This window comes from Haematobia irritans, chromosome 2 (assembly GCF_050003625.1).
Source record: "Haematobia irritans isolate KBUSLIRL chromosome 2, ASM5000362v1, whole genome shotgun sequence".
Classification (NCBI taxonomy): Eukaryota; Metazoa; Arthropoda; class Insecta; order Diptera; family Muscidae; genus Haematobia; species Haematobia irritans.
In genome coordinates, this window is record NC_134398.1 from 152,574,587 (window position 1) to 152,597,823 (window position 23,237).

Consider the following 23,237-nt stretch of genomic DNA (forward strand, 5'->3'; position numbering starts at 1 on the left):
ACTTATAAACTTTAAAATTGGTAGTATAGTTCTCTTTAATCTGAAGTTCAAATTAGAATTATATTGTAGCCCGAGAGTATCTCTATTTTTTCGTTACAAGAAAAATAAAATTCTTGCGATTTGCGATTCCGAATATCGGAACATGGGGCATATTATAGTCGACCCCACACGACTTTAGACGTTCCTTACTTGTTTAGCTTTGTAGGACATTTTTAATGGAGATAAATTGCAATACTTACAATGCGGTTTTTACGAATATTTTTAAGGGACCAACGTATTCGGCTTGAGGAGGTCGATAAAATCCTCTATCCGGAGTATACAGGCCTCCATCGAATCTGCCGCGTCCAGGGGATGGTCTGAATACTTGAGATTGAAGTTTTGGATCTACTACAGTGAGACGAGATCCATGGGTTTCAATTTTTTCTTCGAACATTACTTTAATGTGATCATATGTTTGTGGCCAACTTAATTTTATTTTGAATACAGCCTCTCCGATTTTATCCACATCAGCTTCAAACATTAAACCATTTCTGGAGTTTTCATTGGAATACTGGCTCAAGATAAGTTTAGCTGTAGACTTGGCATTGGTAACCGGCAATCCATTGAGTTTTTTGATAACGGCCTTTATTTCAAACGGCTGATTTATCTCGACAGTGTGGTTATTGATTTGTATATCAATGGTATAACGAGATGAGTCGACATCAATATAGGTAGTAGTGTTCTGTTGCAAACCGGTGTGACCTTCTGTAACAGTTGCCGTCACAGTGATACGGTGCATATAATGACCCATACCCAGATCATCTAACAAATTGAATTCAACATCAGCTTTGCCTTTGATATCCATGGTCTTTTCAGCTGCAGGAGCAGTGTCATGGTTTTGACCACTAAAGTATGCCGTTATGGTAGTATTTCCCTGAACAGGTTGCCCGTAGGTATATTTGGAACGTACAGTGACCTTAAAAGATTTATCAAGAATAGCGACTTTCTTATCGGCTTCGATTTCGACACTGAATTTGGGCAGTACATATTTGGCAACTTCGAATCTCTTTGTTGTTTTTGGTCCATGTAGTGGAATATATATTACTCCTGCAGCAGGCATAACACCATCTGGCCTGCTACTTGTTACAGGGTGACTTTTTGGCTCCTGGTTATCTGATTTATGAAATACTTCAATAGTCCAATCTCCTAGAACTGGTTGTTCTGATAATTGAAGTTTTGCACTGTGTACGCCCTTGGTAAATTGTAATTCCTTAACCTCCTTAATGATATTCTGGGCACTATCGTATATACGCAGAGTTAAAGCCTCTTTTATAATGGCTGGTTTTCCATGGACATCTAAAGCAAGTATACGGAATTTTACAAATTCTCCAGGTTTGTAGAGAGCCTTATCGGTTTGTATATATATTTTGGGTCCTTCATTACTAAAGGTCAAATTGGAATATCTTTTGAAAATTAATCCTTTAAGACCTTCAGTTTGTAATTCATAGGTTCCCTCTTCGAGTGGTGGAACTTCAAAGTGAACAATTTCCGCCGAATATGGTGGGAGATCAATGGTTTTCGTTTCATTATATGATGGTCCAGAAATACCAACTTTTATAGTTGCTGTTTCAGTGTTATCGTGTACAGTTACCGTAACCGTATAATCGGTGTCCGATTGAATTGATCCTGGGGCTACAATTGTGTAGTATCTGAAAGATTGAAAATAAGACAGGCAGTGTAAGAAAGTATAAGGAATATAATTATTTGGGAATTTAAAAAAAGAACCATTTAACCAGATTACAATAGGCGTGTTTTCATTTAGTACACGAAATAACTTTTTAATGATATGTAACCACGGTTGCCACAATTTATAGGTTTTTTACTATTTGATAGAATTCGTAATGTTTTGGTATATTTTGCAAAATATTTCTCTCCAACTAGCGGCCATTTTCATGTAGCTCCGTTAGGCTTTAACTGCCAGTTAACAGAAAGAAAAATGGAAATATCTTTTCTCCGGTTAACTTTAACTGAACAATTTTCAGCAGTTAAGTTTCTAACTGGCATATGGAATATATACGCAAGATGACAGATATGTAGATTTCATAGTTTAAAAGTTCGTTAGCTAACGTAGCACTAACGGAGCTTCATGAAAATGGGGGTAAGAGATATTTTAATTTTCTATAGAAATAAAATTTGGACAAAATTTTCTATAGAAATAAAATTTGGACAAAATTTTCTATAGAAATAAAATATTTGACTATATTTTCTATAGAAATAAAATTTTGACAAAATTTTCTATAGAAATAAATTTTTTGACAACATTTTGACAAAATTTTCTATGGAAATAACATTTGGAAAAAATTTCCATAGTAATAAAATTTTGACAAAATTTTCTATAGGAATAAACTTTTGACAACATTTTCTACAGAAATAAAATTTTTGACAAAATTTTCTAAAGAAATAAAATTTTGACAAAATTTTCTATAGAAATAACATTCTGAAAAAATTTCCATAGTAATAAAATTTTGACAAAATTTTCTATGGAAAAAACATTTTGAAAAAATGTCCATAGCAATAAAATTTAGACAAAGTTTTCTATAGAAATAAAATTTTGACAAAATTTTCTATAGAAATAAAATTTTTGACAACATTTTCTATAGAAATAAAATTTTGACAAAATTTTCTATGGAAAAAACATTTTGAAAAAATTTCCATAGTAATAAAATTTTGACAAAATTTTCTATAGGAATAATATTTTGACAACATTTTCTATATAAATAAATTTTTGACAACATTTTCTATAGAAATACAATTTTGACAAAATTTTCTATAGAAATAAAAATTTTGACAACATTTTCTATAGAAATAACATTTTGGCAAAATTTTCTATGGAAATAACATTTTGAAGAAATTTCCATAGTAATAAAATTTAGACAAAATTTTCTATAGGAATAAAATTTTGACAACATTTTCCATAGAAATAACAATTTTTGACAAAATTTTCTATAGAAATAACATTTTGAAAAAATTTCCATAGTAATAAAATTTTGACAAAATTTTCTACAGAAATAAAATTTTGACAAAATTTTCTATAGAAATAAAATTTTTACAACATTTTTTCTATAGGTTAGGTTAGGTTAGGTGACAGTCCGATGTATCAGGCTCACTTAGACTATTCAGTCCATTGTGATACCACATTTGTGAACTTCTCTCTTATCACTGAGTGCTGCCCGATTCCACGTTAAGCTCAATTACAAGGGACCTCCTTTTTTATAGCCGAGTCCGAACGGCGTTCCACATTACAGTGAAACCACTTAGAGAAGCTTTGAAACCCTCAGAAATGTCACCAGCATTAATGAGGTGGGATAATCCACCACTGAAAAACTTTTTGGTGTTCGGTCGAAGCAGGAATCGAACCCACGACCTTGTGTATGCAAGGCGGGCATGCTAACCATTGCAACACGGTAGAAATAAAATTTTGACAAAATTTTTTATAGAAATAAAATTTTGAAAAAATTTTCTATAGAAATAAAATTTTTGACAACATTTTCTATGGAAATAAAATTTTGACAGAATTTTCTATAAAAATAACATTTTGAAAAATTTTCCATAGTAATAAAATTTTGGCAAAATTTTCTATAGAAATAAAATTTTGACAAAATTTTCTATCGAAATAAAATTTTTGACAACATTTTCTATAGAAATAAAATTTTGACAAAATTCCGATTCCATGTTTAGCTCAATGACAAGGCACCTCTTTTTTATAGCCGAGTCCGAACGGCGTTCCACATTACAGTGAAACCACTTAGAGAAGCTTTGAAACCCTCAGAAATGTCACCAGCATTACTGAGGTGGGATAATCCACCGCTGAAAAACTTTTTGGTGTTCGGCCGAAGCGGGAATCGAACCCAAGACCTTGTGTATGCAAGGCGGGCATGCCAACCATTGCACCACGGTAGGAATAAAATTTTGACAACATTTTCTATAGAAATAAAATTTTGACAAAATTTTCTATAGAAATAAAATTTTGACAAAATTTTCTATCGAAATAAAATTTTTACAAAATTTTCTATAGGAATAAAATTTTGACAACATTTTCTATAGAAATAAAATTCTTGACAACATTTTCTATAGAAATAAAATATTGGCAAAATTTTCTATAGGAATAAAATTTTTGGCAACATTTTCTATAGAAATAAAATTTTGACAAAATTTTCTATGGAAATAACATTTTGGCAAAATTTTTTATGGAAATAACATTTTGATAAATTCTTCTACGAAAATGAAATATTGACAAAATTTTCTATGGAAATAAAAATTGGACATTATTTCATGTTATTTCATACTATCAAAGTCCAGTGTGAGAAAGTTCTCTCTTTTGGTAGAAGTAGTAACTTTGCTTTTTGTGTAAGCTAAAAACTTTAAAACATTTAACATTGTACACATTTACAATTGTGGCTAATAACATAGGAAAGAGTTTTTCAAAATAATCTGGAAGTGATGCAAAATTGAAACAGAAGCGATGAATTTAAAATGGACTTTTTTCCAATTAAAGTCTTAATTGAGTTTTAAACAAGTATATACGGCCGTAAGTTTGGACAGGCCGAATCTTATGTACCCTCCACCAGGGCTGTGGAGTCGAGCCAATTTTGCTCGACTCCGACTCCGACTCCAGCATTTTTCATCAGCTCGACTCCGACTCCGGAGTCGACTCCGGGTAATATAACTAAATCTCATTTTAGTACCACTAATTTGTAGTTCTATTGAGGGGATATATATGGGGTATATATATGGATCGATATAAAGTATCGTATTTATTTATGTGTGCAAGAAAGGTCTTAATTTCGCATTTATACCAATTAAACTCTTTATTTCAAATTTAGGGCAATGTTTAATAAATAAAATAATGATATAAATACCCATCATAATATGAGAAGATACCGACAGTATATGTATTTGTGGACGAAAATTATTATAAAGGGTTATATTCCCATAGCCATGAATTTGAATCTGAATCGATTTAGACAAAATTGTATATACTTCTAGAAAATCTCTGTACCTAAAATTTAAATCTAACGTTATGGGACGTAACACAATTATAGCAAAAAATAAAAATGCAAAGAAAGTCTAAAGTCGGGCGGGCCGATTGTAACATACTCTGCACAACTTTGTGTTTAGATCAACATTTTGATAAAATCTGAAATCAGACTTCTACAAAATCTCGTGCAATATTTGGGAAACATTCATAATTTTTTATATAGCAAAATTTGAGTCACTTTTACCAGTTTTCGACTTAGCAGTGAGTATCAGTAAGAAAAAAATTTGAGAAAATTTGCTACATAAATAAAATTTTGACAAATTGTTTTATAGAAATAAAATTTTGAAAAAAAATATAAATACAAATTTTGGAAAAATTTTTGTGTAGTAAATAAAAGTTTGCAAAATTTTATTTTATATTATATAAAAAGACTATAGTAAACAAATTTTGACAAAATTTTCTATAGAAATAAAATTTTGAAAAAAATATCAATAGAAATTTTTGGAAAATTTTTTGTGTAGTAAATAAAATTTTGCAAAATTTTCTAAAGAAATAAAATGCTGCAAAATTTTCTATAGAAAGAAAATTTAGACTACATTTTCTATAAAAATAAAATGTTGACTAAATTTTCTATCGACATAAAATGTTGTATAAATTTTGTATAAAAAAAAATCTATAGTAACAAAATTTTGGCACAATTTTCTATGGAAAAAAATTTGAAAAAATTATTAATAGAAATTTTGGAAAATTTTTTGTGTAAATAAAATTTTGCACAATTTTCTATAGAAGCAAAATTTTGGCTAAATTTTCTATAGAAATAAATTTTTGACAAAATTTTCTACATAAAAATATTTTTATACCCACCACCATAGAATGGTGACAGGGGTATAATAAGTTTGTCATGTCGAAGATGAGCTAGATCGGTCCAGGTTTTGATATAGCTCCCATATCAACCGATCGCCCGATTTGGGGTCTTGGGCTTATAAAAACCGTAGTTTTTATCCAATTTGCCAGAAATTGGAAACCTAGAGGTATTCTAGGGCTATAAGGAGGAGTGCTGAAAATGGTGATTATCGGACCATGTTTTAATATAGCTCCCATATAGACAGAACTCCCGATTTTATTTCTTGAGCTTCTAGAATCCGTAGTTTTTATCCAATTTGTCTGAAGTTGGAAATCTAGAGGTATTATAGGACCATTACAAGGCGTGCCGAAGATGGTCACTATCGGACGAAGTTTTGATATAGCCCCCTTTTAGACCGATGTTACGATTTTACTTCTTGGACTTCTACAATCCGTAGTTTTTATCCAATTTGCCTGAAATTTGAAATCTGGAGGTATTCTAGGACCATTAAGAGGTGTGCCGAATATATTGTGTATCGGTCCAGTTTTTGATATAGTCCCCTTATAAACCGGCCCTGCGTTTTGGGGTCTATATTCTAGAACTACAATAGATATAATGAATACTGTACGTATCCTTCAATGTTTTTGGCGTAGCCCCATTAGTCCGATTGACCAAAATAGACCCAAAAACTTATTGAAGTTGGTCCGATGGTCAGACCAAATGGAATTTTTCTGCAGAAATAACATTTGGACAAAAATTTCTATAGAAATAAAATTTTAACAAAATTTTCATAGAAATAAAATTTTAAAAAATTTTTCATAGAAATAAAATTTTAACAAAATTTTGTATAGAAATAAGCTTCTTAAAAAATTTTGGGATACAATATTATGCAAAAATTTTGTACAAATTTCTGCTAAATATGTAATAGAAATAAAATTTTGGCTAAATTTTTTACAGAAATTAAATTTTGGCTAAATTTTCAATAGAATTAAACTTTGGCTACATTTTCTATAGAAATTAAATTTTGGCTAAAATGAAATCTATTGAAATAAAATTTGGACCAAATTTTCTATAGAAATAAAACATGGACAAAATTTTCGATAGAAATAGAATGAGGTCAACATTTTATAAAGAAATAAAATTTTGAAAAAATTTTCTTTCGAAGAAAAATTTTAGAAAAATTGTAACTTTTAAATTATTTTAATTTAAATTAGAAAACTGGTCCCCTGGTACGAATTTTGGAAAAATTTGGTCCAAAATAAAAATTCGTTGTTGCAACGCTGGTAAGGCCTCCATATAGACCGATTTCAGATATTGAGGGTACAGAAGGTGCATTTACCATAAATGTAAATTTGCCAGATATTACTTCTCGTAATCATAAAACAGTTGGTGTACTATAGATTTTAGATTTCAAATCAAGGTATTTTTTCTTAATTTTCTTGCACATTTACAGGATATGTTTATGATTCCTTTAAAACTGAAACAAAAATAGTTCTTATAAATCCGGAATCTGATAGGTAAAATCTTTGCATTTATTTTCGGGATGCGAACTGTTTAAACTGATCTGTCATCAAACCCCCATGAAATTTTCTAAGGAAATTAGTATATTTGATTCATGGTGGTGGGCATTTATGATTTGGCCCGGACAAACATACTGCTGTATATACTTGTTTTATTTTTTATTTTCTATAGAAATAAATGTTGACTTAATTTTCTATAGGAAAAAAATTTTCTATAGTAATAATATTTCGAATAATTTTTTTATAGAAATTAAATTTTGACAAAACATTCCATATAAATACAATAGTGACAAAATTTTCTATAAAAAACAGCTTTGACAATTTTTTCTGTCATATGTGTGTAGGTATATAGCCTTAAAATAAAATTAAAAACAATAAATTCGAATTATTGTTCGAATTATTTCAAATAAATTGATATGGGGATTAAAATGGATCGATCCAGCCCATTTGCTAGTCTAACATTCTAGGAAACATAAAATGATAGCCGTAATTGGAAGTTGATTTTTATTTCCAATCGTGGTGTATATTGATCGAATGCATAACGTATTGGAAACTAATTTGCGTAAAAACTTTTTTAGTTACAAAAATGTGAAGTGTTTTAAAAAATTTGGTTTAGCCGGAGTCGGAGTCGAGCAAAATTTTTACGACTCCGACTCCGACTCCAGCCAAATCTTCAGACTCCGACTCCAAGACTCCGACTCCGACTCCACAGCCCTGCCCTCCACCATGGATTGCATAGAAACTGGTACTAAAGACTGTCATCCACAAAAGAATTACTTGGGTTGCGGTAACACTTGCCGATGGCAAGGTATCTTGAAATTTCCTAACACCGTCTTCTCAATTGTAAGTTGGTTCACACGGGTTATAATTGAACAACAAAAAAACCGAATAAAAAATTTTCTATAGAAATAAAATTTTGACAACATTTTCTATAGAAATAAAGTTTTGACAAAATTGTCTATAGAAATGAAATTTTGACAAAATTTTCTATAGAAATAACATTTTGACAAAATTTTCTATAGAAATAAAATGTTTACAAAATTTTATAAAGAAATAAAATTTTGACAAAATTTTCTATAGAAATAAAATGTTGTCAGCATATTTTTTTTTGCTCGAGTGGCAACCATGATTATGAACCGATATGGACCAATTTTTGTGTGATTGAAGATCGGCTACATATAACTATAAATCGATATGGACCAATTTTGGCATGGTTGTTAGCGGCCACAAACTGACACCACGTTCCAAATTTGAACCGTACCGGATGAATTTTACTCCTTCAAGAAGCTCCGGAGGTCAAATCTGGAGGACGTTTTATATGGGGGCTATATAGTTATGGACCGATATGGACCAATTCTTGCACGGTTGTTAGAGACCATATTCTAACACCATGTTCTAAATTTCAACCGGATCGGATGAAATTTGCTTCTCTTAGAGACTCCGCAAACCAAATCTGGGGATCGGTTTATATATATTTATAGACCGATGTGGACCAATTTGTGCATGGTTGTTAGAGACTATAAACCAACACCATGTACCAAATTTCAGAAACATCGGATGAAATTTGCTTCTCTTTGAGGCTCCGTAAGCCAAATCTGGGGATTGGTTTATATGGGGGCTATATATAATTATGGATGTGGACCAATTTTTGCATGGTTGTTAGAGACCATATACAAACTCCATGTACCAAATTTCAGCCGGAGCGGATGAAATATGCTTCTCTTAGAGGATCCGCAAGCCAAATCTGAGGGTTCGTTTATATGGGGGCCAGAGATGGTCTGTATCAAAAATTTTTAGGTTTGCGACTGTCGCATAGTTGTAAACGTCGTAAACGTCACATACGCGTCGTAAATGTAGAAAAAGTAACAAAAGTCGCAAACTCAAAATACTTTAGTCGCGTCAGCTAGGCAGCGAATTCGATGATATCCAAGAAGATGGTATGTGCGAAGAAGTTTCAATTCTTAGGAATCTTCACAGTTTTCGGTTTTAGTACCCACATTTCACATTTTCCCTATTGCCTTTTGCACGAGTATAGGGTAACCGTGGATTTTCTCGTCCTTTCTTAGCTTTAAGTTCAGTCTCCTGTCCAATATAACCCCAAGGTATTTTGCACACTCACCAACGGGAATTTCGATACCACCTAAGAAAATAGGCTTGACCATGGGAAAACTTTCACAAATTTCTGCAGACACTCACAGTGAATGCTGTCAAACTAAATTAAAAAATGTTCAGGATTTCTTCTATTCAACCGATATGTCCCATTTGCAATACCATCCGATCTACATCAATAACAACTACTTGTGCCAAGTTTCACGTCGATAGCTTGTTTCGTTCGGAAGTTAGCGTGATTTCAACAGACGCACGGACGGACATGTTTAGATCAACGCAGAATTTCACCACGACCCAGAATATATATACTTCATGGGGTCCAAGAGCAATATTTCGATGTGTTACAAACGGAATGACAAAGTTAATATACCCCCCATCCTATGGCGGAGGGTATAACAATTAAAAAACAAAAAATTGGTTGAAAGGGAACAGCACCTACCCGATGTTTGTTAAGCCTGTCCGTTATACATCTGCATAACCGCTCTATTGCTGTATATAAACGAAAAAGTAAGTAGTCCGATTTTTTTTTGAAATGTACAACACCGGTGTGTGGAAACCATGGAGTGATTAATCAGTACTTCAGTTTTTGTGCCAGACTTCCCCTGACCATACTTTTTAAAAGAACTCAAATCTTTTCGAATTTGTTTTCAGATCGAGGATATGGTTGACTAAGTTAACGAAAATATGCTTCGGGATGCGCAGCGAAGCGGGCATCTTTAGTTCTTGATCGCTTTATATAGAGGAGCGTATAAATAACTAGGAACCCATATAAACCAATATTCGCATTGTGGTTAGAGGGCCACATTTCAAGCCGATCGTATGAAACTTTTTGCGCCATGAGGCTTCAGACGTCGAGTCCTGGGGGGTGTGGTCAGTTTATATGGAAGCTATATATTATTAGGGACTGATATCGACCAATTTTTGCACCGTTATTAAGAGCCATATTCTAATATCACGTGCCAAATTTCAACGGAATCGCATGGAATTTGCACTTGCAAGAGCTTCCGGTAGTAGAATCTGGCGATAGGTTTATATGAGGCCTATAGATAATTATAGACCGATATGTATCAATTTTTGCAAGGTTGTTGGAAAGCATATACCCTAGGGGATATGGATCCACCACAGGACTACTCCCTGGTGTGCATGGACCAGTCCTATTTCTGGTCAAGACGTATGGAAGGGACCGGTCACTTTAACATGGATTTGTCATTGACGGGGTAAATTTACACTTTAGGACATGTCCTGGACTCGTTCCTTAGGACACGTCCTGGGACATTTTAGTAGTAGCACTCCATAGAGAGGTCCTCATGACCCAGTTTCGAACAAACTCTTAGGAATCTGTTTCAGTTTGGTTATCCGAATAGGACAAGAAATGAAAAACTTTTGAAATATATTGAACAATAAGTTATTCTGGTAATTCTACTTCACTAAATGTGTAGATACAATAAGATTTTTATATCAAGCAAGTATGGAAATCATTAAATTATGACTATTTAAAAACTGCGACAAACTGGATATCGGTAACAATCCTGTGATTGATCTGTCAGTGGCAATTTGCACCAAGTTCCCGTAGGATACTAACATCACATATTAAATTTTAAGTTGATCGGATGAAATTTGCTTCTCCAAGTGGATCCGGATATCAAATATGGATATCGTTTTATATGAGCGTTATTAAGAGTCATATACTAATATGGACCAATTTTTGCAAGGTTGTTGGAAAGCATATATCGTATCTCAAATTTGGATATCGGTTTATATGAGCGCCATATATAATTATGGACCGATATGGATTTATTCCCTATGAGAATTTATTTCCTATATATGTAACCGTTTCACGAAATATAGAAAAACGTATTTATTTTATTATTCGAAATGTATGAAGAGAAAATTTATTCACTTGATGAATTGAGTCATTGAATAGAAACGCCAGATACGAATCTATACAAGCCTGATTACATGTTTTCGTGAGGGATATATATATAGATGGATGGGGTAGGTAACTATTTTGGATGTCTAATGGAAAAAGCATATATAAATTATGCAATAACAAATTAAATAATATATTCGTAGTTACCAATATGTCTAAGTCCCAGTTCTGGTTAAAATGTCCAAAAAATGTTGAAATCACGCTATCTTCCGAACGAAAGAAGCTAACGACATGAAACTTGGCGTAAGTAGATGTCATTGATATAGGTCGGTGGTCTTATTGATGGGCCATATCGTACAACTATTATACTGAATAAAAGCATGCCCGGCACTAAAGAATTTGTGTAATGATTTCGAGCCAAAGAAAAGACACAATTCTCTTTTAAATTTAAATTTTGCGTACTTGATTCTGGGAAACAAAATTTAATTGTTTCAGCTTTTTTCATCATGTGCTATCATAGTTTTTTAAAATTATGTTAAAGACAATTTAAATTTGCAAATTCGGGCTCGACTATGAGTAGAATTTATATTTTGTTCCAATTAAAAAAAATCCTATTCTTCCCCCTATTTCTCTATTGCGAAAATGTGAGCTGATGAATAGATGCAATAACCAAGAGGAAATTTTTAATTGAACTTACCCATTCGCATTGACAGATATCCACAATTGCAGAATTATGCTGGCGAAACAAATTAACTGTTTCATCTTGTTGAAAGTTTGAAAAATCACTTTGAGCGACTGATTTCTTCGTCTAATATCAGCCCCGACTTAAGTACAACTGAAAGCTAAGTTGACATTTCTAATAGAATTTAAATTCCTATTCATGTACATATTTACTAAAATGCATGTTATATAATATTTTTTTTTTTTTTATTTTATATTATGAATTGGTATTTTTGGATTCGAATCGAAGTTTAGTAGTCACCTTATAAAATTATAAAAGATAATGGAATTTTTGTTTATAATCTGCTTTATATGGGTCACAAATCCAGAATTAAATGACTCGGGAGGCACTAAAAATTCTTATCTCATGATACGATGTCATATAATTAAATCTGTTCGTATGAAAACTATATTCATTATTTTCTGTTATTTGTTTGTTGTTTTGGGTGCACTATTATAATTTGGGGCATTTTGAGTTAATTTTTTTTTTTCATCTTAGGACTCATTAGAAGTTTATTATACATATAGAGTTAATTTCATGGATCACATTGAATCTTACACGAAATATAGGTTTGACTTTAGCAGTTTTTGAACAAATTATTTTATAAAATTAACAACAAATGAATAACGGATTGTAAAAGCTTTCTGCTTGGCTTAATTTCAACTTCCTCTTCTTGCGATTCTTATATCTCAACTAATAGAAATTCATTCTTGGGTTGTCGTTGAAAACGAGCACTGAATAGTTGGCGTCGTATAATCAAATTTCCTTTATGAATTAAATATTTAATACGATTATCATATGGGAGCCACCGTGGTGCAATGGTTAGCATACCCTGTGAAGACGTTGCCTTACCTTTGTGTGCTCTGTTCATGTCTCAGTACACACAAAAAAATTTTTTTCTGGTTCAATCACGAAATTAATTGATCCAATTAATTTTTTAATTGAAATGTCTGCAATCACAGAAATGATAGTATCATTTAAAAATTAATTGAAGGTCAATTAAAAAATTAATTGATCCAATTTAAAAATTAATTGATCCAATTAAAAAATTAATTGATACTATTAATTTTTGTGATTGATTTTTGTTTCAATTAAAACATTTGTTGAATCAATTAAATTTTTAATTGAATATTTTTTAAAACTCAATTAAAGTTTTAATTGGAAAAATTTTCGTGAAATTTTTTTCTGTGTAGGTTTCTACAAAAATAGTTTCGATGAAAATTTTGTTTCTATAGGGATTTAGAAAAAAGGAAGAAACAAAAAAAAAATGAATTTTGAATTTGAAAAGTACGGACGAAATTTGGTTCCGCCAGAAAAAATTGATATCAAACCGAAAGAAAAGCGTATATTATAGATCATTGGCTATATCCTAGAGCGCGGAAAACTAAAACTATAAGTGGAAAAAGTTTATCTTTATAAGAAAAAGTTTAAATCCGTGAGAGGATAATCTTACTGCCTTGCGATATATAGATGGCCTCAAGCCTTTGGGCGTATACAATACATGGGTCGCATCGTGCATATTAATGGGATGTCTCTTCGTGCATCAGATCTATCCATAACGAGATAAACTTGAAAATAATGGTATAATATGCCTTATGGATCGACCACATAATATGCCTTATGGATCAACCGCATAAGAATCCCAAGTCTTAAGAAATCAAGCCAAATTCATTCTATCCCCCTTTGTATTCTAGTCAAGATCTCAAAATTTGGGTACCAAATATAATTTAATGGAGCTTTATTCTGGATACTCATACTAATTATAATAATTATATCTATAAGTACACGTCATTGTATAATCTCTCAAAATAGCATCACTTCCATTTCTCAACGAATCTCTATCTACGGGCCCGCAGAACAGAGGATTTCGGTGAGTTTTTTTTTATATTTTTCATTCCTCTTTATAATACATTTTCCCTATCATACTTACGGCCATTTTCATGTAGCTCCGTTAGACTTTAACTGCCAGTTAACAGAAAGTAAATTGCAAATATCTTCTCTCCAGTTAACTTCAACTGAAAAATTTTCGTCAGTGAGGTTCCTAACTGGCATATGGAATATATATGCAAGATGACAGTTTCGTCCATAATACGGTTTAAAAGTTGGTTAGTTAACGGAACACTAACGGAGCTTTATGAAAATGGGGGTTAAAATATTAACTTATTTACCCAATATCGTTTGTTATTGGATTATCATTATCTTATTATAATTTCTACATAAGAACCATAATCATTAATTCCTTTAGTTATATTATGTTCGGTTGTTATGTTGTATGTTAATATAAATTATTCAAAGATAATGTTTTAAAGATCCATTGACCAATTTTAACGAAAGGTAATGAGGCTCCAATAAACGGTACCATAATTGGGTTGATTAAGCTCGGAAATCAACATGGTTGGGTGTAAGAATGTCGGTGGCAACCTAAGACCTAAGCCACCTATTTTCACTAGTTATGGCAAATCTTCTATATCTAAATTGTATATCTCTCTCTGTCTCTTATTAAATTTCAAGGTATCTTACTAACTTTCTTTTATGCGGCGATCTCAAATCTCCATCCGAAGGAAAAAGGACTGAGCACGGCCGGAAGCAATAAGGTAGCACATTCCTCCGGATTGAGACCGTACGGGGAGAATCGTTACAACCCGCCTTGCATACACAAGTATGTGGGTTCAATTCCAGCTTCGACCGAACACCAAAAAGTTTTTCAGCGGTGGATTATCCCACTTCAGTAATGCTGGTGACATTTCTGAGTGTTTCAAAGCTTCTCTAAGTGGTTTCACTGCAATGTGGAACGCCATTCGGTCTCAGCTATAAAAAGGAGGTTTCTTGTCATTGAGCTTAACATGGAATCGGGCAGCACTCAGTGATAAGAGAGAAGTTCACCACTGTGGTATCACAATCGACTGAATAGTCTACGTGAGCCTGATACATCGGACTGCCCCCTAACCGAACCTAACCATCATCTGGCTTTTAATATTTTTTTCCCCACCAAAACAAACATCAAAAAGCTATGGTTTTCCTCAAAAGTTTTTATGTGCTTACTATCCAGCGTTAGCTTTGGGCCACTTTAATGGCAAATTTGCCACTTTTTTTGGCCGGTGCCACTTTTGTGCCACTTTTGTGCCACTAAATGTGATACGTTTTACGATTTTGTGCACTTTTCCAATAATTAATGCACTCTTTCAAATGTTATAATTTATGGGAAGTTAACATCATAAATAGATGCATTATTAAGCAAATTGGATATTGTGTACCAACCGTAAACAGATGTCGTCCGTTAATTCCTAATATATGTGAGCGGCTATGATTCAATGTATGTCAAATTTATTGTGGAGTTAAATATCCGACCAGGGATTGAACCTGGGTTTGTTGGCACCATAACAGAACGCCTTAGCACACTCAGCCACAAACGCCATTGAACATAAAGCGTCGAAAGGTCAATTCAAATGTTTGTGATATGATCGTAATAGGACACCAAGGAATAACATTCTAATTGCTTCTCGAGATGTTCTTTATTAGTATGAACGAAAAAATAAGAAACGCAGGTTAAAATCTCACCAGCGGCAATTTTTTTATCAAATATTTTTCTAAAAAAATATATTTTTATGCTATGCATCGTTTTTATATTCGGCATATATTTTCGTATAAATATATTTTTTCCATTAAAAATCAAAAAAAAAAAAAAAATTAAAAATTCTCGTAATTTGCAAAACCTTCTCAAAATAACTTCCATGGAAGCGAAAAACTCAAATGGCACAGGTTCAAATCCCAGCTGGGATAAAATTTATATTTTTTTATTATTATTATTTATTTTTTTTTATTAATTTTCTATTTATTTAATTTTTTTTATTAGTTTTCTATTATTTTGTAAAAATTAATTATCTAAAATTTGCACTTAAAATAGCCTGATTGCGTTCTTTCTAATACTTGTCCACAAGGACTGCATCGGAAGTAGTAAATAATCATTGGGGGATCCCAAGATGCGCTTTAGAAGAAATGTTTGTGTACTTGTCCAAAAGGACTGCATCGGAAGTTGGAAAAACTCGATGGGGGATTCTGGGATGGGCTTTAAAAGAAATGTTTGTGGAACAAGTTCCATTTGTTTTGCTGGGAAGTGGTTTCACTGCAATGTGGAACGCCATTCTGGCTCAGCTATACAAAAGGAAAAATGGCAAGGGACATTGAGCTTAACATGGAATCGGGCAGCAATCAGTGATAAGAGAGAAGTTCACTACTGTGGTATCACAATGGACTGAATAGTCTAAGTGAGCCTGTAATATCGGGCTGCAACTATACCTAACCTAACCTAGAAACCATATACTAACAACACGTACCAAATTTCAACCGGATGGGATGAATTTTGCTCCTCCAAGAGGCTCCGGAGTTCAAATCTGGGGATCTATTTATATGGGGGCTATACATAATTATGGACCAATATGGACCAATTTTTGCATGGTTGTTAGAGACCATATACTAACACCACGTACCAAATTTCAACCAGATCGGATGAATTTTGCTCCTCCAAGAGGCTCCGGAGTTCAAATCTGGGGATCGATTTATATGGGGGCTATACATAATAATGGACCAATATGAACCGATTGTTGCATGGTTGTTAGAGACCATATACTAACACTACGTACCAAATTTCAACCGGATCGGATGAAATTTGCTTCTCTAAGAGGCTCCGCAATCCAAATTTGGGGATCGGTTTAAAAGAGGGCTATATGTAACAGTGGTCCAATATAGCCCATTTGCAATACTATCCGACCTACATAAACAGCAACTACTTGTGCCAAGTTTCAAGACGATAGCTTGTTTCGTTCGGAAGTTACCGTGATTTCAACAGACTGACGGACGGGCGGACGGACATGCTTAGATCGACTCAGAATTTCACCACGACCCAGAATATATATACTTTATGGGGTCTTAGAGCAATATTTCGATGTGTTACAAACGGAATAATGAAGTAAGAGGAAGCACGCTCAAAATAAACCCAGCCAACTGCACTCAAATCGATGATTTGAAATTGCCAAAGGAAAAGTGAGATGTTTGTGCAAAGATTTTTTTCGGCAAAAGCAGACTATCATAAACCTTTTTTCGGAAGATTCAAGTGTGGTTCACTTTAGGTTTAGTGAATTTCCCGAATTTATTCTGATAATTGGTTGATAGTTTTGCTGCAAGAAGAGGATGATCATGAGGAAAGTGGTAATTCCGAAACGTGCGTACATCCAACCATCTTGCAGTCTATAGGGCTTTGGCCAAATAAATTTGACAAACATTCTTTTCCTCTATTGGTTAAGCTGCTCTTGTAGTTTAGTCAACGCAATGTTTTTTAAGCTTAGATCCAAACAACAACAACAAATTGATGAACTTACCAGGTGATGTGCAAAATTATGATCCTAGATTATCCGAAAGCTTATAGGTGGATCCTTAAACTTGTCACCGTGGCCTTTATGAAAATTTATTACAACTCCCACTTCTTCCATTGTTTTAACTCGTGCAGCGTTCTAGTCATAAATGAATATTTTGAAGGCAGAAAATTAAATATAAAATAAAATAATTAAATTATTTCAAGACTAGGAGAGATATTTTACACTCACCTCATTATTATAATCCTCTGGTCGATGTATGCCATAAATATTGCGTTTTTTTGTTTAAGCTCTATACCTAATGAAACTTATTTTATATATACACTAAGCTAAGCTATTGGGGTTTGTTATCTCTTTCAAAACTTAGAACTAATTTGTTTATATGTGCGCTTGATAGGAATTTGGAACCATGATTATTCTTACCCGTATTCTAAATACTTACCACTATCCAGACTATAATGTGTATTAGTTAAAATTACCAAACCAGATTCTTCTCCAGGGGGTTTTCGAATTTCAACTTCAGCTTCTTCATCCATATCATCACCCTCATTAAGAATTAAGTGGTCATATTCAGTATCATTTTTCTGTTTACAAGAAGAAATATTTTTTTTTACAAGAAGAAATATTTTTTTCATATGACGATCTATTTGGAATAAGGGTCTATGGGGTATACACAGGTATGGATCAGTTTTTATACTCTACACCATAGGATATATGGAGGTATACTAACTTTTTCATTCCGTTTGCAACACATTGAAATATTACCCTAAGACCCCATAAAGTACATATATTCTGAGTCGTGGTGTAATTCTGAGTCGATCTAGTGATGTCCGTCCATTTGTTGAAATCTAACGCTAACTTCCGAACGAAACAAGCTATTGACTTGAAAATTGGCACAAGTAGTTGCTATTCATGTAAGTCGGATGGTATTACAAATAAGCCATCGGACCACTTGTAAGGAATAGCCCCCGGAGTCTCCTGCAGGAACAAATTACATCCTATCCGGTTGAAATTTGGTACATGGTTAGGTTAGGTGGCAGCTCGATGTATCAGGCTCACTTAGACTATTCAGCCCATTGTGATACCACATTGGTGAACTTCGCTCTTATCACTGAGTGCTACCCGATTCCATGTTAAGCTCAATGACAAGGGACCTCCTTTTTATAGCCGAGTCCGAACGGCGTTCCAAATTGCACTGAAACCACTTAGAGAAGCTTTGAAACCCTCAGAAATGTCACCAGCATTACTGAGGTGGGATAATCCACCGCTGAAAAACTTTTTGGTGTTCGGTCGTAGCAGGAATCGAACCCACGACCTTGTGTATGAAAGGCGGACATGCTAACCATTGCACCACGGCGGCTTGGTACATGGTTTTAATCTATGATTTCTAACAACCATGCAAAAATTGGTCCATATTCGTCTATATTTACATATAGCTCCAATATAATCCAAATTCTGGATCTTAATGGAGAAACAAATTTCATCCGATCCGATTGAATTTTGGTACCTGATGTCTGTATCATTCCTTTAACAAGGATACAAAAATTGGTCCATATGCATATAGCCCCCATATCAACCGACCCCCAGATTTGATTTCTGGAGCCTCGTGGAGGAACAAATTTCATCCCATCCAGTTGAAATTTAGCTCTCTAATTACCGTGCCAAAATTGGTTCATATAGGTTCATACTTATTTATAGACTCCTCACTATAAAGCGATCAAGAACTGAATTGGCTTATATAGGTATTTAATTGCCTTTTTTTGTCTAACATTGGTTTCATATACATAGAAAAAAATTTCACGAAAAATTTTCCAATTAAAATCTTAATTGAGTTTTAAAAAAATATTCAATTAAAAATTTAATTGATTCAACAATTTTTTTAATTGAAATAAAAATCAATCACACAAATGAATAGTATCAATTAATTTTTTAATTGGATCAATTAATTTTTTAATTGACTGTCAATTAATATTTTAATTGATACTATCATTTCTGTGATTGAAGACATTTCAATTAAAAAAATTAATTGGGTCAATTAATTTCTTGATTGAATCAGAAAAAAATGTATGTATAGACTATCTTACAGTTTAGAAACCAATGTTAAGAACTTTTTACCGCACCCCAAGTAATTCGATTGTGGATGACGGTATGTCGTAGATCATTTCACTGGAACATAAGTCTCGGACTGGCCGAACATACGGCCACATATAACAGGTTGGCTGATAAGTCCCCGGTCTAACAAAGAAAAACACATTTTTGTAAGCAATTCGAAGCCCAATTCATGAATTTTCAATGACTTGTGGCACGGTGCGTTGTCTTGGTGGAACAACACTTTTTTCTTCTTCATATGGGGCCGGTTTGCTGAGATTTCGACCTTCAAACGCTCCAATAACGCCATATAATAGTCAGTGTTGATGGTTTTTCCCTTCTCAAGATAATCGATAAAAATTATTCCATGCGCATCCCAAAAAACAGAGGCCATTACTTTGCCAGCGGACTTTTGAGACTTTCCACTCTTCGGAGACGGTTCACCGGTCGCTGTCCACTCAGCCGACTGTTGATTGGACTCAGGAGTGTAGTGATGGAGCCATGTTTCATCCATTGTCACATATCGACGGAAAAACTTGGGTGTATTACGAGTTAACAGCTGCAAATACCGCTCAGAATCATCAACACGTTGTTGTTTTTGGTCAAATGTGAGCTCGCGCGGCTCCTATTTTGCACAGAGCTTCCGCTTGTCCAAATATTGATGAATGATATGACCAACACGTTCCTTTGATATCTTTAAGGCCTCTGCTATCTCGATCAACTTCATTTTACGATCATTCAAAATCATTTTGTGGATTTTTTTTTGATGTTTTCGTCGGTAACCACTTCTTTCGGGCGTCCACTGCGTTCACCTTCCTCCGTGCTCATTTCACCACGCTTGAATTTTGCAATTATTGTTGATTTGCCTGGGGCAGAGTCCGGAAACTCATTATCAAGCCAAGTTTTGGCTTCCACCGTATTTTTTTCCCTTCAGAAATTCCTTTTTTCCATTTTTTTAACAATAACCAAAGCTGCTTCACAACAGACGCTCTATCTCACAAACTAATTGACTTACAGACGTCAAATTTTGACGCGAATCATTTGAAGGTTGGTACTATATAAAAATAATATGCATTTAATACTAGCGACGCCATCTATGTGTCAGACCGGGAACTTATCAGCCCACCTGTTACTTGTTTATACTGACCATCATAGAATGCTGATGGAAATATAATAAGTTTGCCATTACGCCATTCTAAGACTATATAACTATATCCGTCAGTCTCTCTGTTGTACACGCTGAGAAGGAGTATGATCACCAAAAATATGTTTCAAGACCAAAATGTTATTTTCGGACGGGAAACATGGAATGGTGTTTTCTCACGAAACACAAACATGCTTGCCGAAATCAGATCCATAATACCCTACAAAATAACATGGTTACGACAGACATGTTATATGTTCCCTTCCAAAAGTAAACATGCTTGAGGTGATTATATTTCTTCTCTGGGTGTAATCATGCTACAGCTTTCAATAAAGTTAGGTTAGGTAGGTACTTTGACTATTCACTCCATTGTGATATCATAATGTCCTAACGGCGTTTCAAATTGCGGTGAAAACACGTAGAGAAGCTTTGAAACAGATAAGAAGTATGAACAACAATACTGAGAGGGAATAATCCACTGCTGAAAAACTGTTTGGTGTTTGGTCGAAACCGTGTTTGAATCTGCGACCCTTTGTATACAAGGCGGTCATGCAAACCTTTGTCAAACCACGTTGGCTCTCTGCTTTCAATAATGGAGCTATCATTGTGAAAATTGGCCCAGATTTGGACTGCAAGTTCCATGATGTGATAGGTTCTCATATAGCCCCATATAACCCAACCCCCTTATTTTGTTTCTTATGCATCAAGATGACACAGTTTTTTATCAAAAAATCTAGAAGTATTTTATGTCCACAAATAGGTCTACCAAATATGGGGAGTACCTGGACGGGAAAGCCTGTTTGGATGTAAAAATGATATGTTTGGAACTCAAATTTTTTAACACAATATTTTCAAGGGCAAGCATATAATGTTCATAAACTAGCATAACATGTTTGGGACATGTATGTTATTATGTTAGAACATATTATGTTTGGGACATAAAATGTTTGTAAATATAATATGCTTAGATGCAAACATATATTAATTTAGATATAGCTTATAAACATATATGTGTTTAGAAAGAGAGACCTAGAGAGTATGCTGCAAGCAAAATATTGGAAGTAACCAATTTGCACCTTAAAAATATATCCACGCAAAGAAAATTTCTTTACAATTTTTTTCTGCCAGTGTATGTCCTAAGGTGAAACATAATATGTTTGAATAACACAAACAATGTTTTGTTTGGACCAATACTGAAAATATATTTCTTCAAGCATATATATATATTTGTGTTTGGGGTATATGTTGCAGAAGCGTTTTTTTAGGGTGTATAAGACTATATTTTGGAGTAGTTTACATATCCACAAAGACTTGTGTCGAAGTTCGGTTATATCGGTCCATGTTTTAGTATATCCACCTTCAGCTTTTAGACGTGGATATCTAGAGGTCCGTATATCAAATTTGGTTTGTATCGGTAAGTGTGTGATATAACCCTCATATATATATATATATATCGGTCTCCAATTTAATTTCGTCAGGAGATTAAGACGCACTTATTATCCAAATTGCACAAAAGTTGAAGTGATATTTCCCGATCAACAGTATTTAGATTTCAAATCGTATGAAAGGAGTTTATATTTGGTCTATGCTGGTGTGTATTTAATATTCGGCCCGGCGAAATCACTGGAATCTCTAGAACACGTTAGAAGTCATATCTAGTGGAGCTATGTTTAACCTACGGGAAATGGATCAACCACAGGACCGGTACAGGACTAGTCCCTGATGTGCATGGACTAGTCCTAGTTCTGGTCAAGACCTATGGAAGGGACCAGTCACTTTAACATGGGTTTGTCATTGACGGGGTAAATTTACATTTTAGGACACGCCCTGGACTCGTTCCTAAGGACAAGTCCTGGGGCATTTTAGTAGTAGCACTACATAGAGTACTACTGGTTCCTCATGAACCAGTCTCGGACAAATTCTTAGAAATCTGTTTCAGTTTGGTTATCCACCAGAAATGAAAAACTTTTGAAAAATTTTGAACAATAGGTTATTCTGGTAATTCTACTTCACTAAATGTGTAGATCTAATAAGATTTTTATATCAAGCGAGTATGGAAATAATTAAATTATCACTATTTAAAAACTGCGACAAACTGGATCACCGGTACCAGTCCTGTGATTGATACGTCAGTGGCAATTTGCACCAATTTCCCGTAGGGTAATTACACTGTGACGCAAAATTCAATTTTTTGACTCCAAACAAAAAATCACTTATCCCAGCTGAAAGTAATCGATGAAAGGAGAAAATCAATTTCAGGATTTTGATATTAAGGGTGATACGGTCAAAATTTGGTCAATATAAACTTGACGTATTTCTTTCAATTTTGCATTTTAAAAACCTGAACACCCCTCATTTTGAAGGTGTGTATGTGTAGAATTTTGCTCCTATTTTGATTTTAGAATTCACTCTTCAGTTGTCAAAATGCCGTCCAAGCAAGAGGAGCAGCGTATCAAAATTTTGCTCGCGCATCGCGAAAATCCGAGCTACTCGCACGCAAAGCTGGCAAAATCACTAAAAGTTGCCAAATCAACCGTTACAAATGTAATTAAAGT

At 33.7% G+C, this 23,237-nt stretch overlaps 2 protein-coding genes across 2 annotated transcripts in view; both read right to left on the reverse strand.

Annotated features, from left to right (window-relative positions):
• Positions 1–12,122, reverse strand: part of LOC142225120 (CD109 antigen-like) — a 38,015-nt gene extending 25,893 nt beyond the window's left edge. The window contains exons 1-2 of the mRNA XM_075294894.1: positions 12,058–12,122; positions 240–1,688 (exon numbers count right to left, since the gene is read on the reverse strand). Coding sequence (XP_075151009.1) covers positions 240–1,688; positions 12,058–12,122 — 1,514 coding nt within the window. The remainder of the gene's footprint in view (positions 1–239; positions 1,689–12,057) is intronic.
• Positions 1,550–23,237, reverse strand: part of LOC142226578 (uncharacterized) — a 33,694-nt gene continuing 12,006 nt past the window's right edge. Inside the window, exons 4-7 of the mRNA XM_075296664.1 lie at positions 17,893–18,034; positions 17,682–17,748; positions 17,457–17,588; positions 1,550–1,688 (exon numbers count right to left, since the gene is read on the reverse strand). Coding sequence (XP_075152779.1) covers positions 17,546–17,588; positions 17,682–17,748; positions 17,893–18,034 — 252 coding nt within the window. The 3' untranslated portion in view covers positions 1,550–1,688; positions 17,457–17,545. The remainder of the gene's footprint in view (positions 1,689–17,456; positions 17,589–17,681; positions 17,749–17,892; positions 18,035–23,237) is intronic.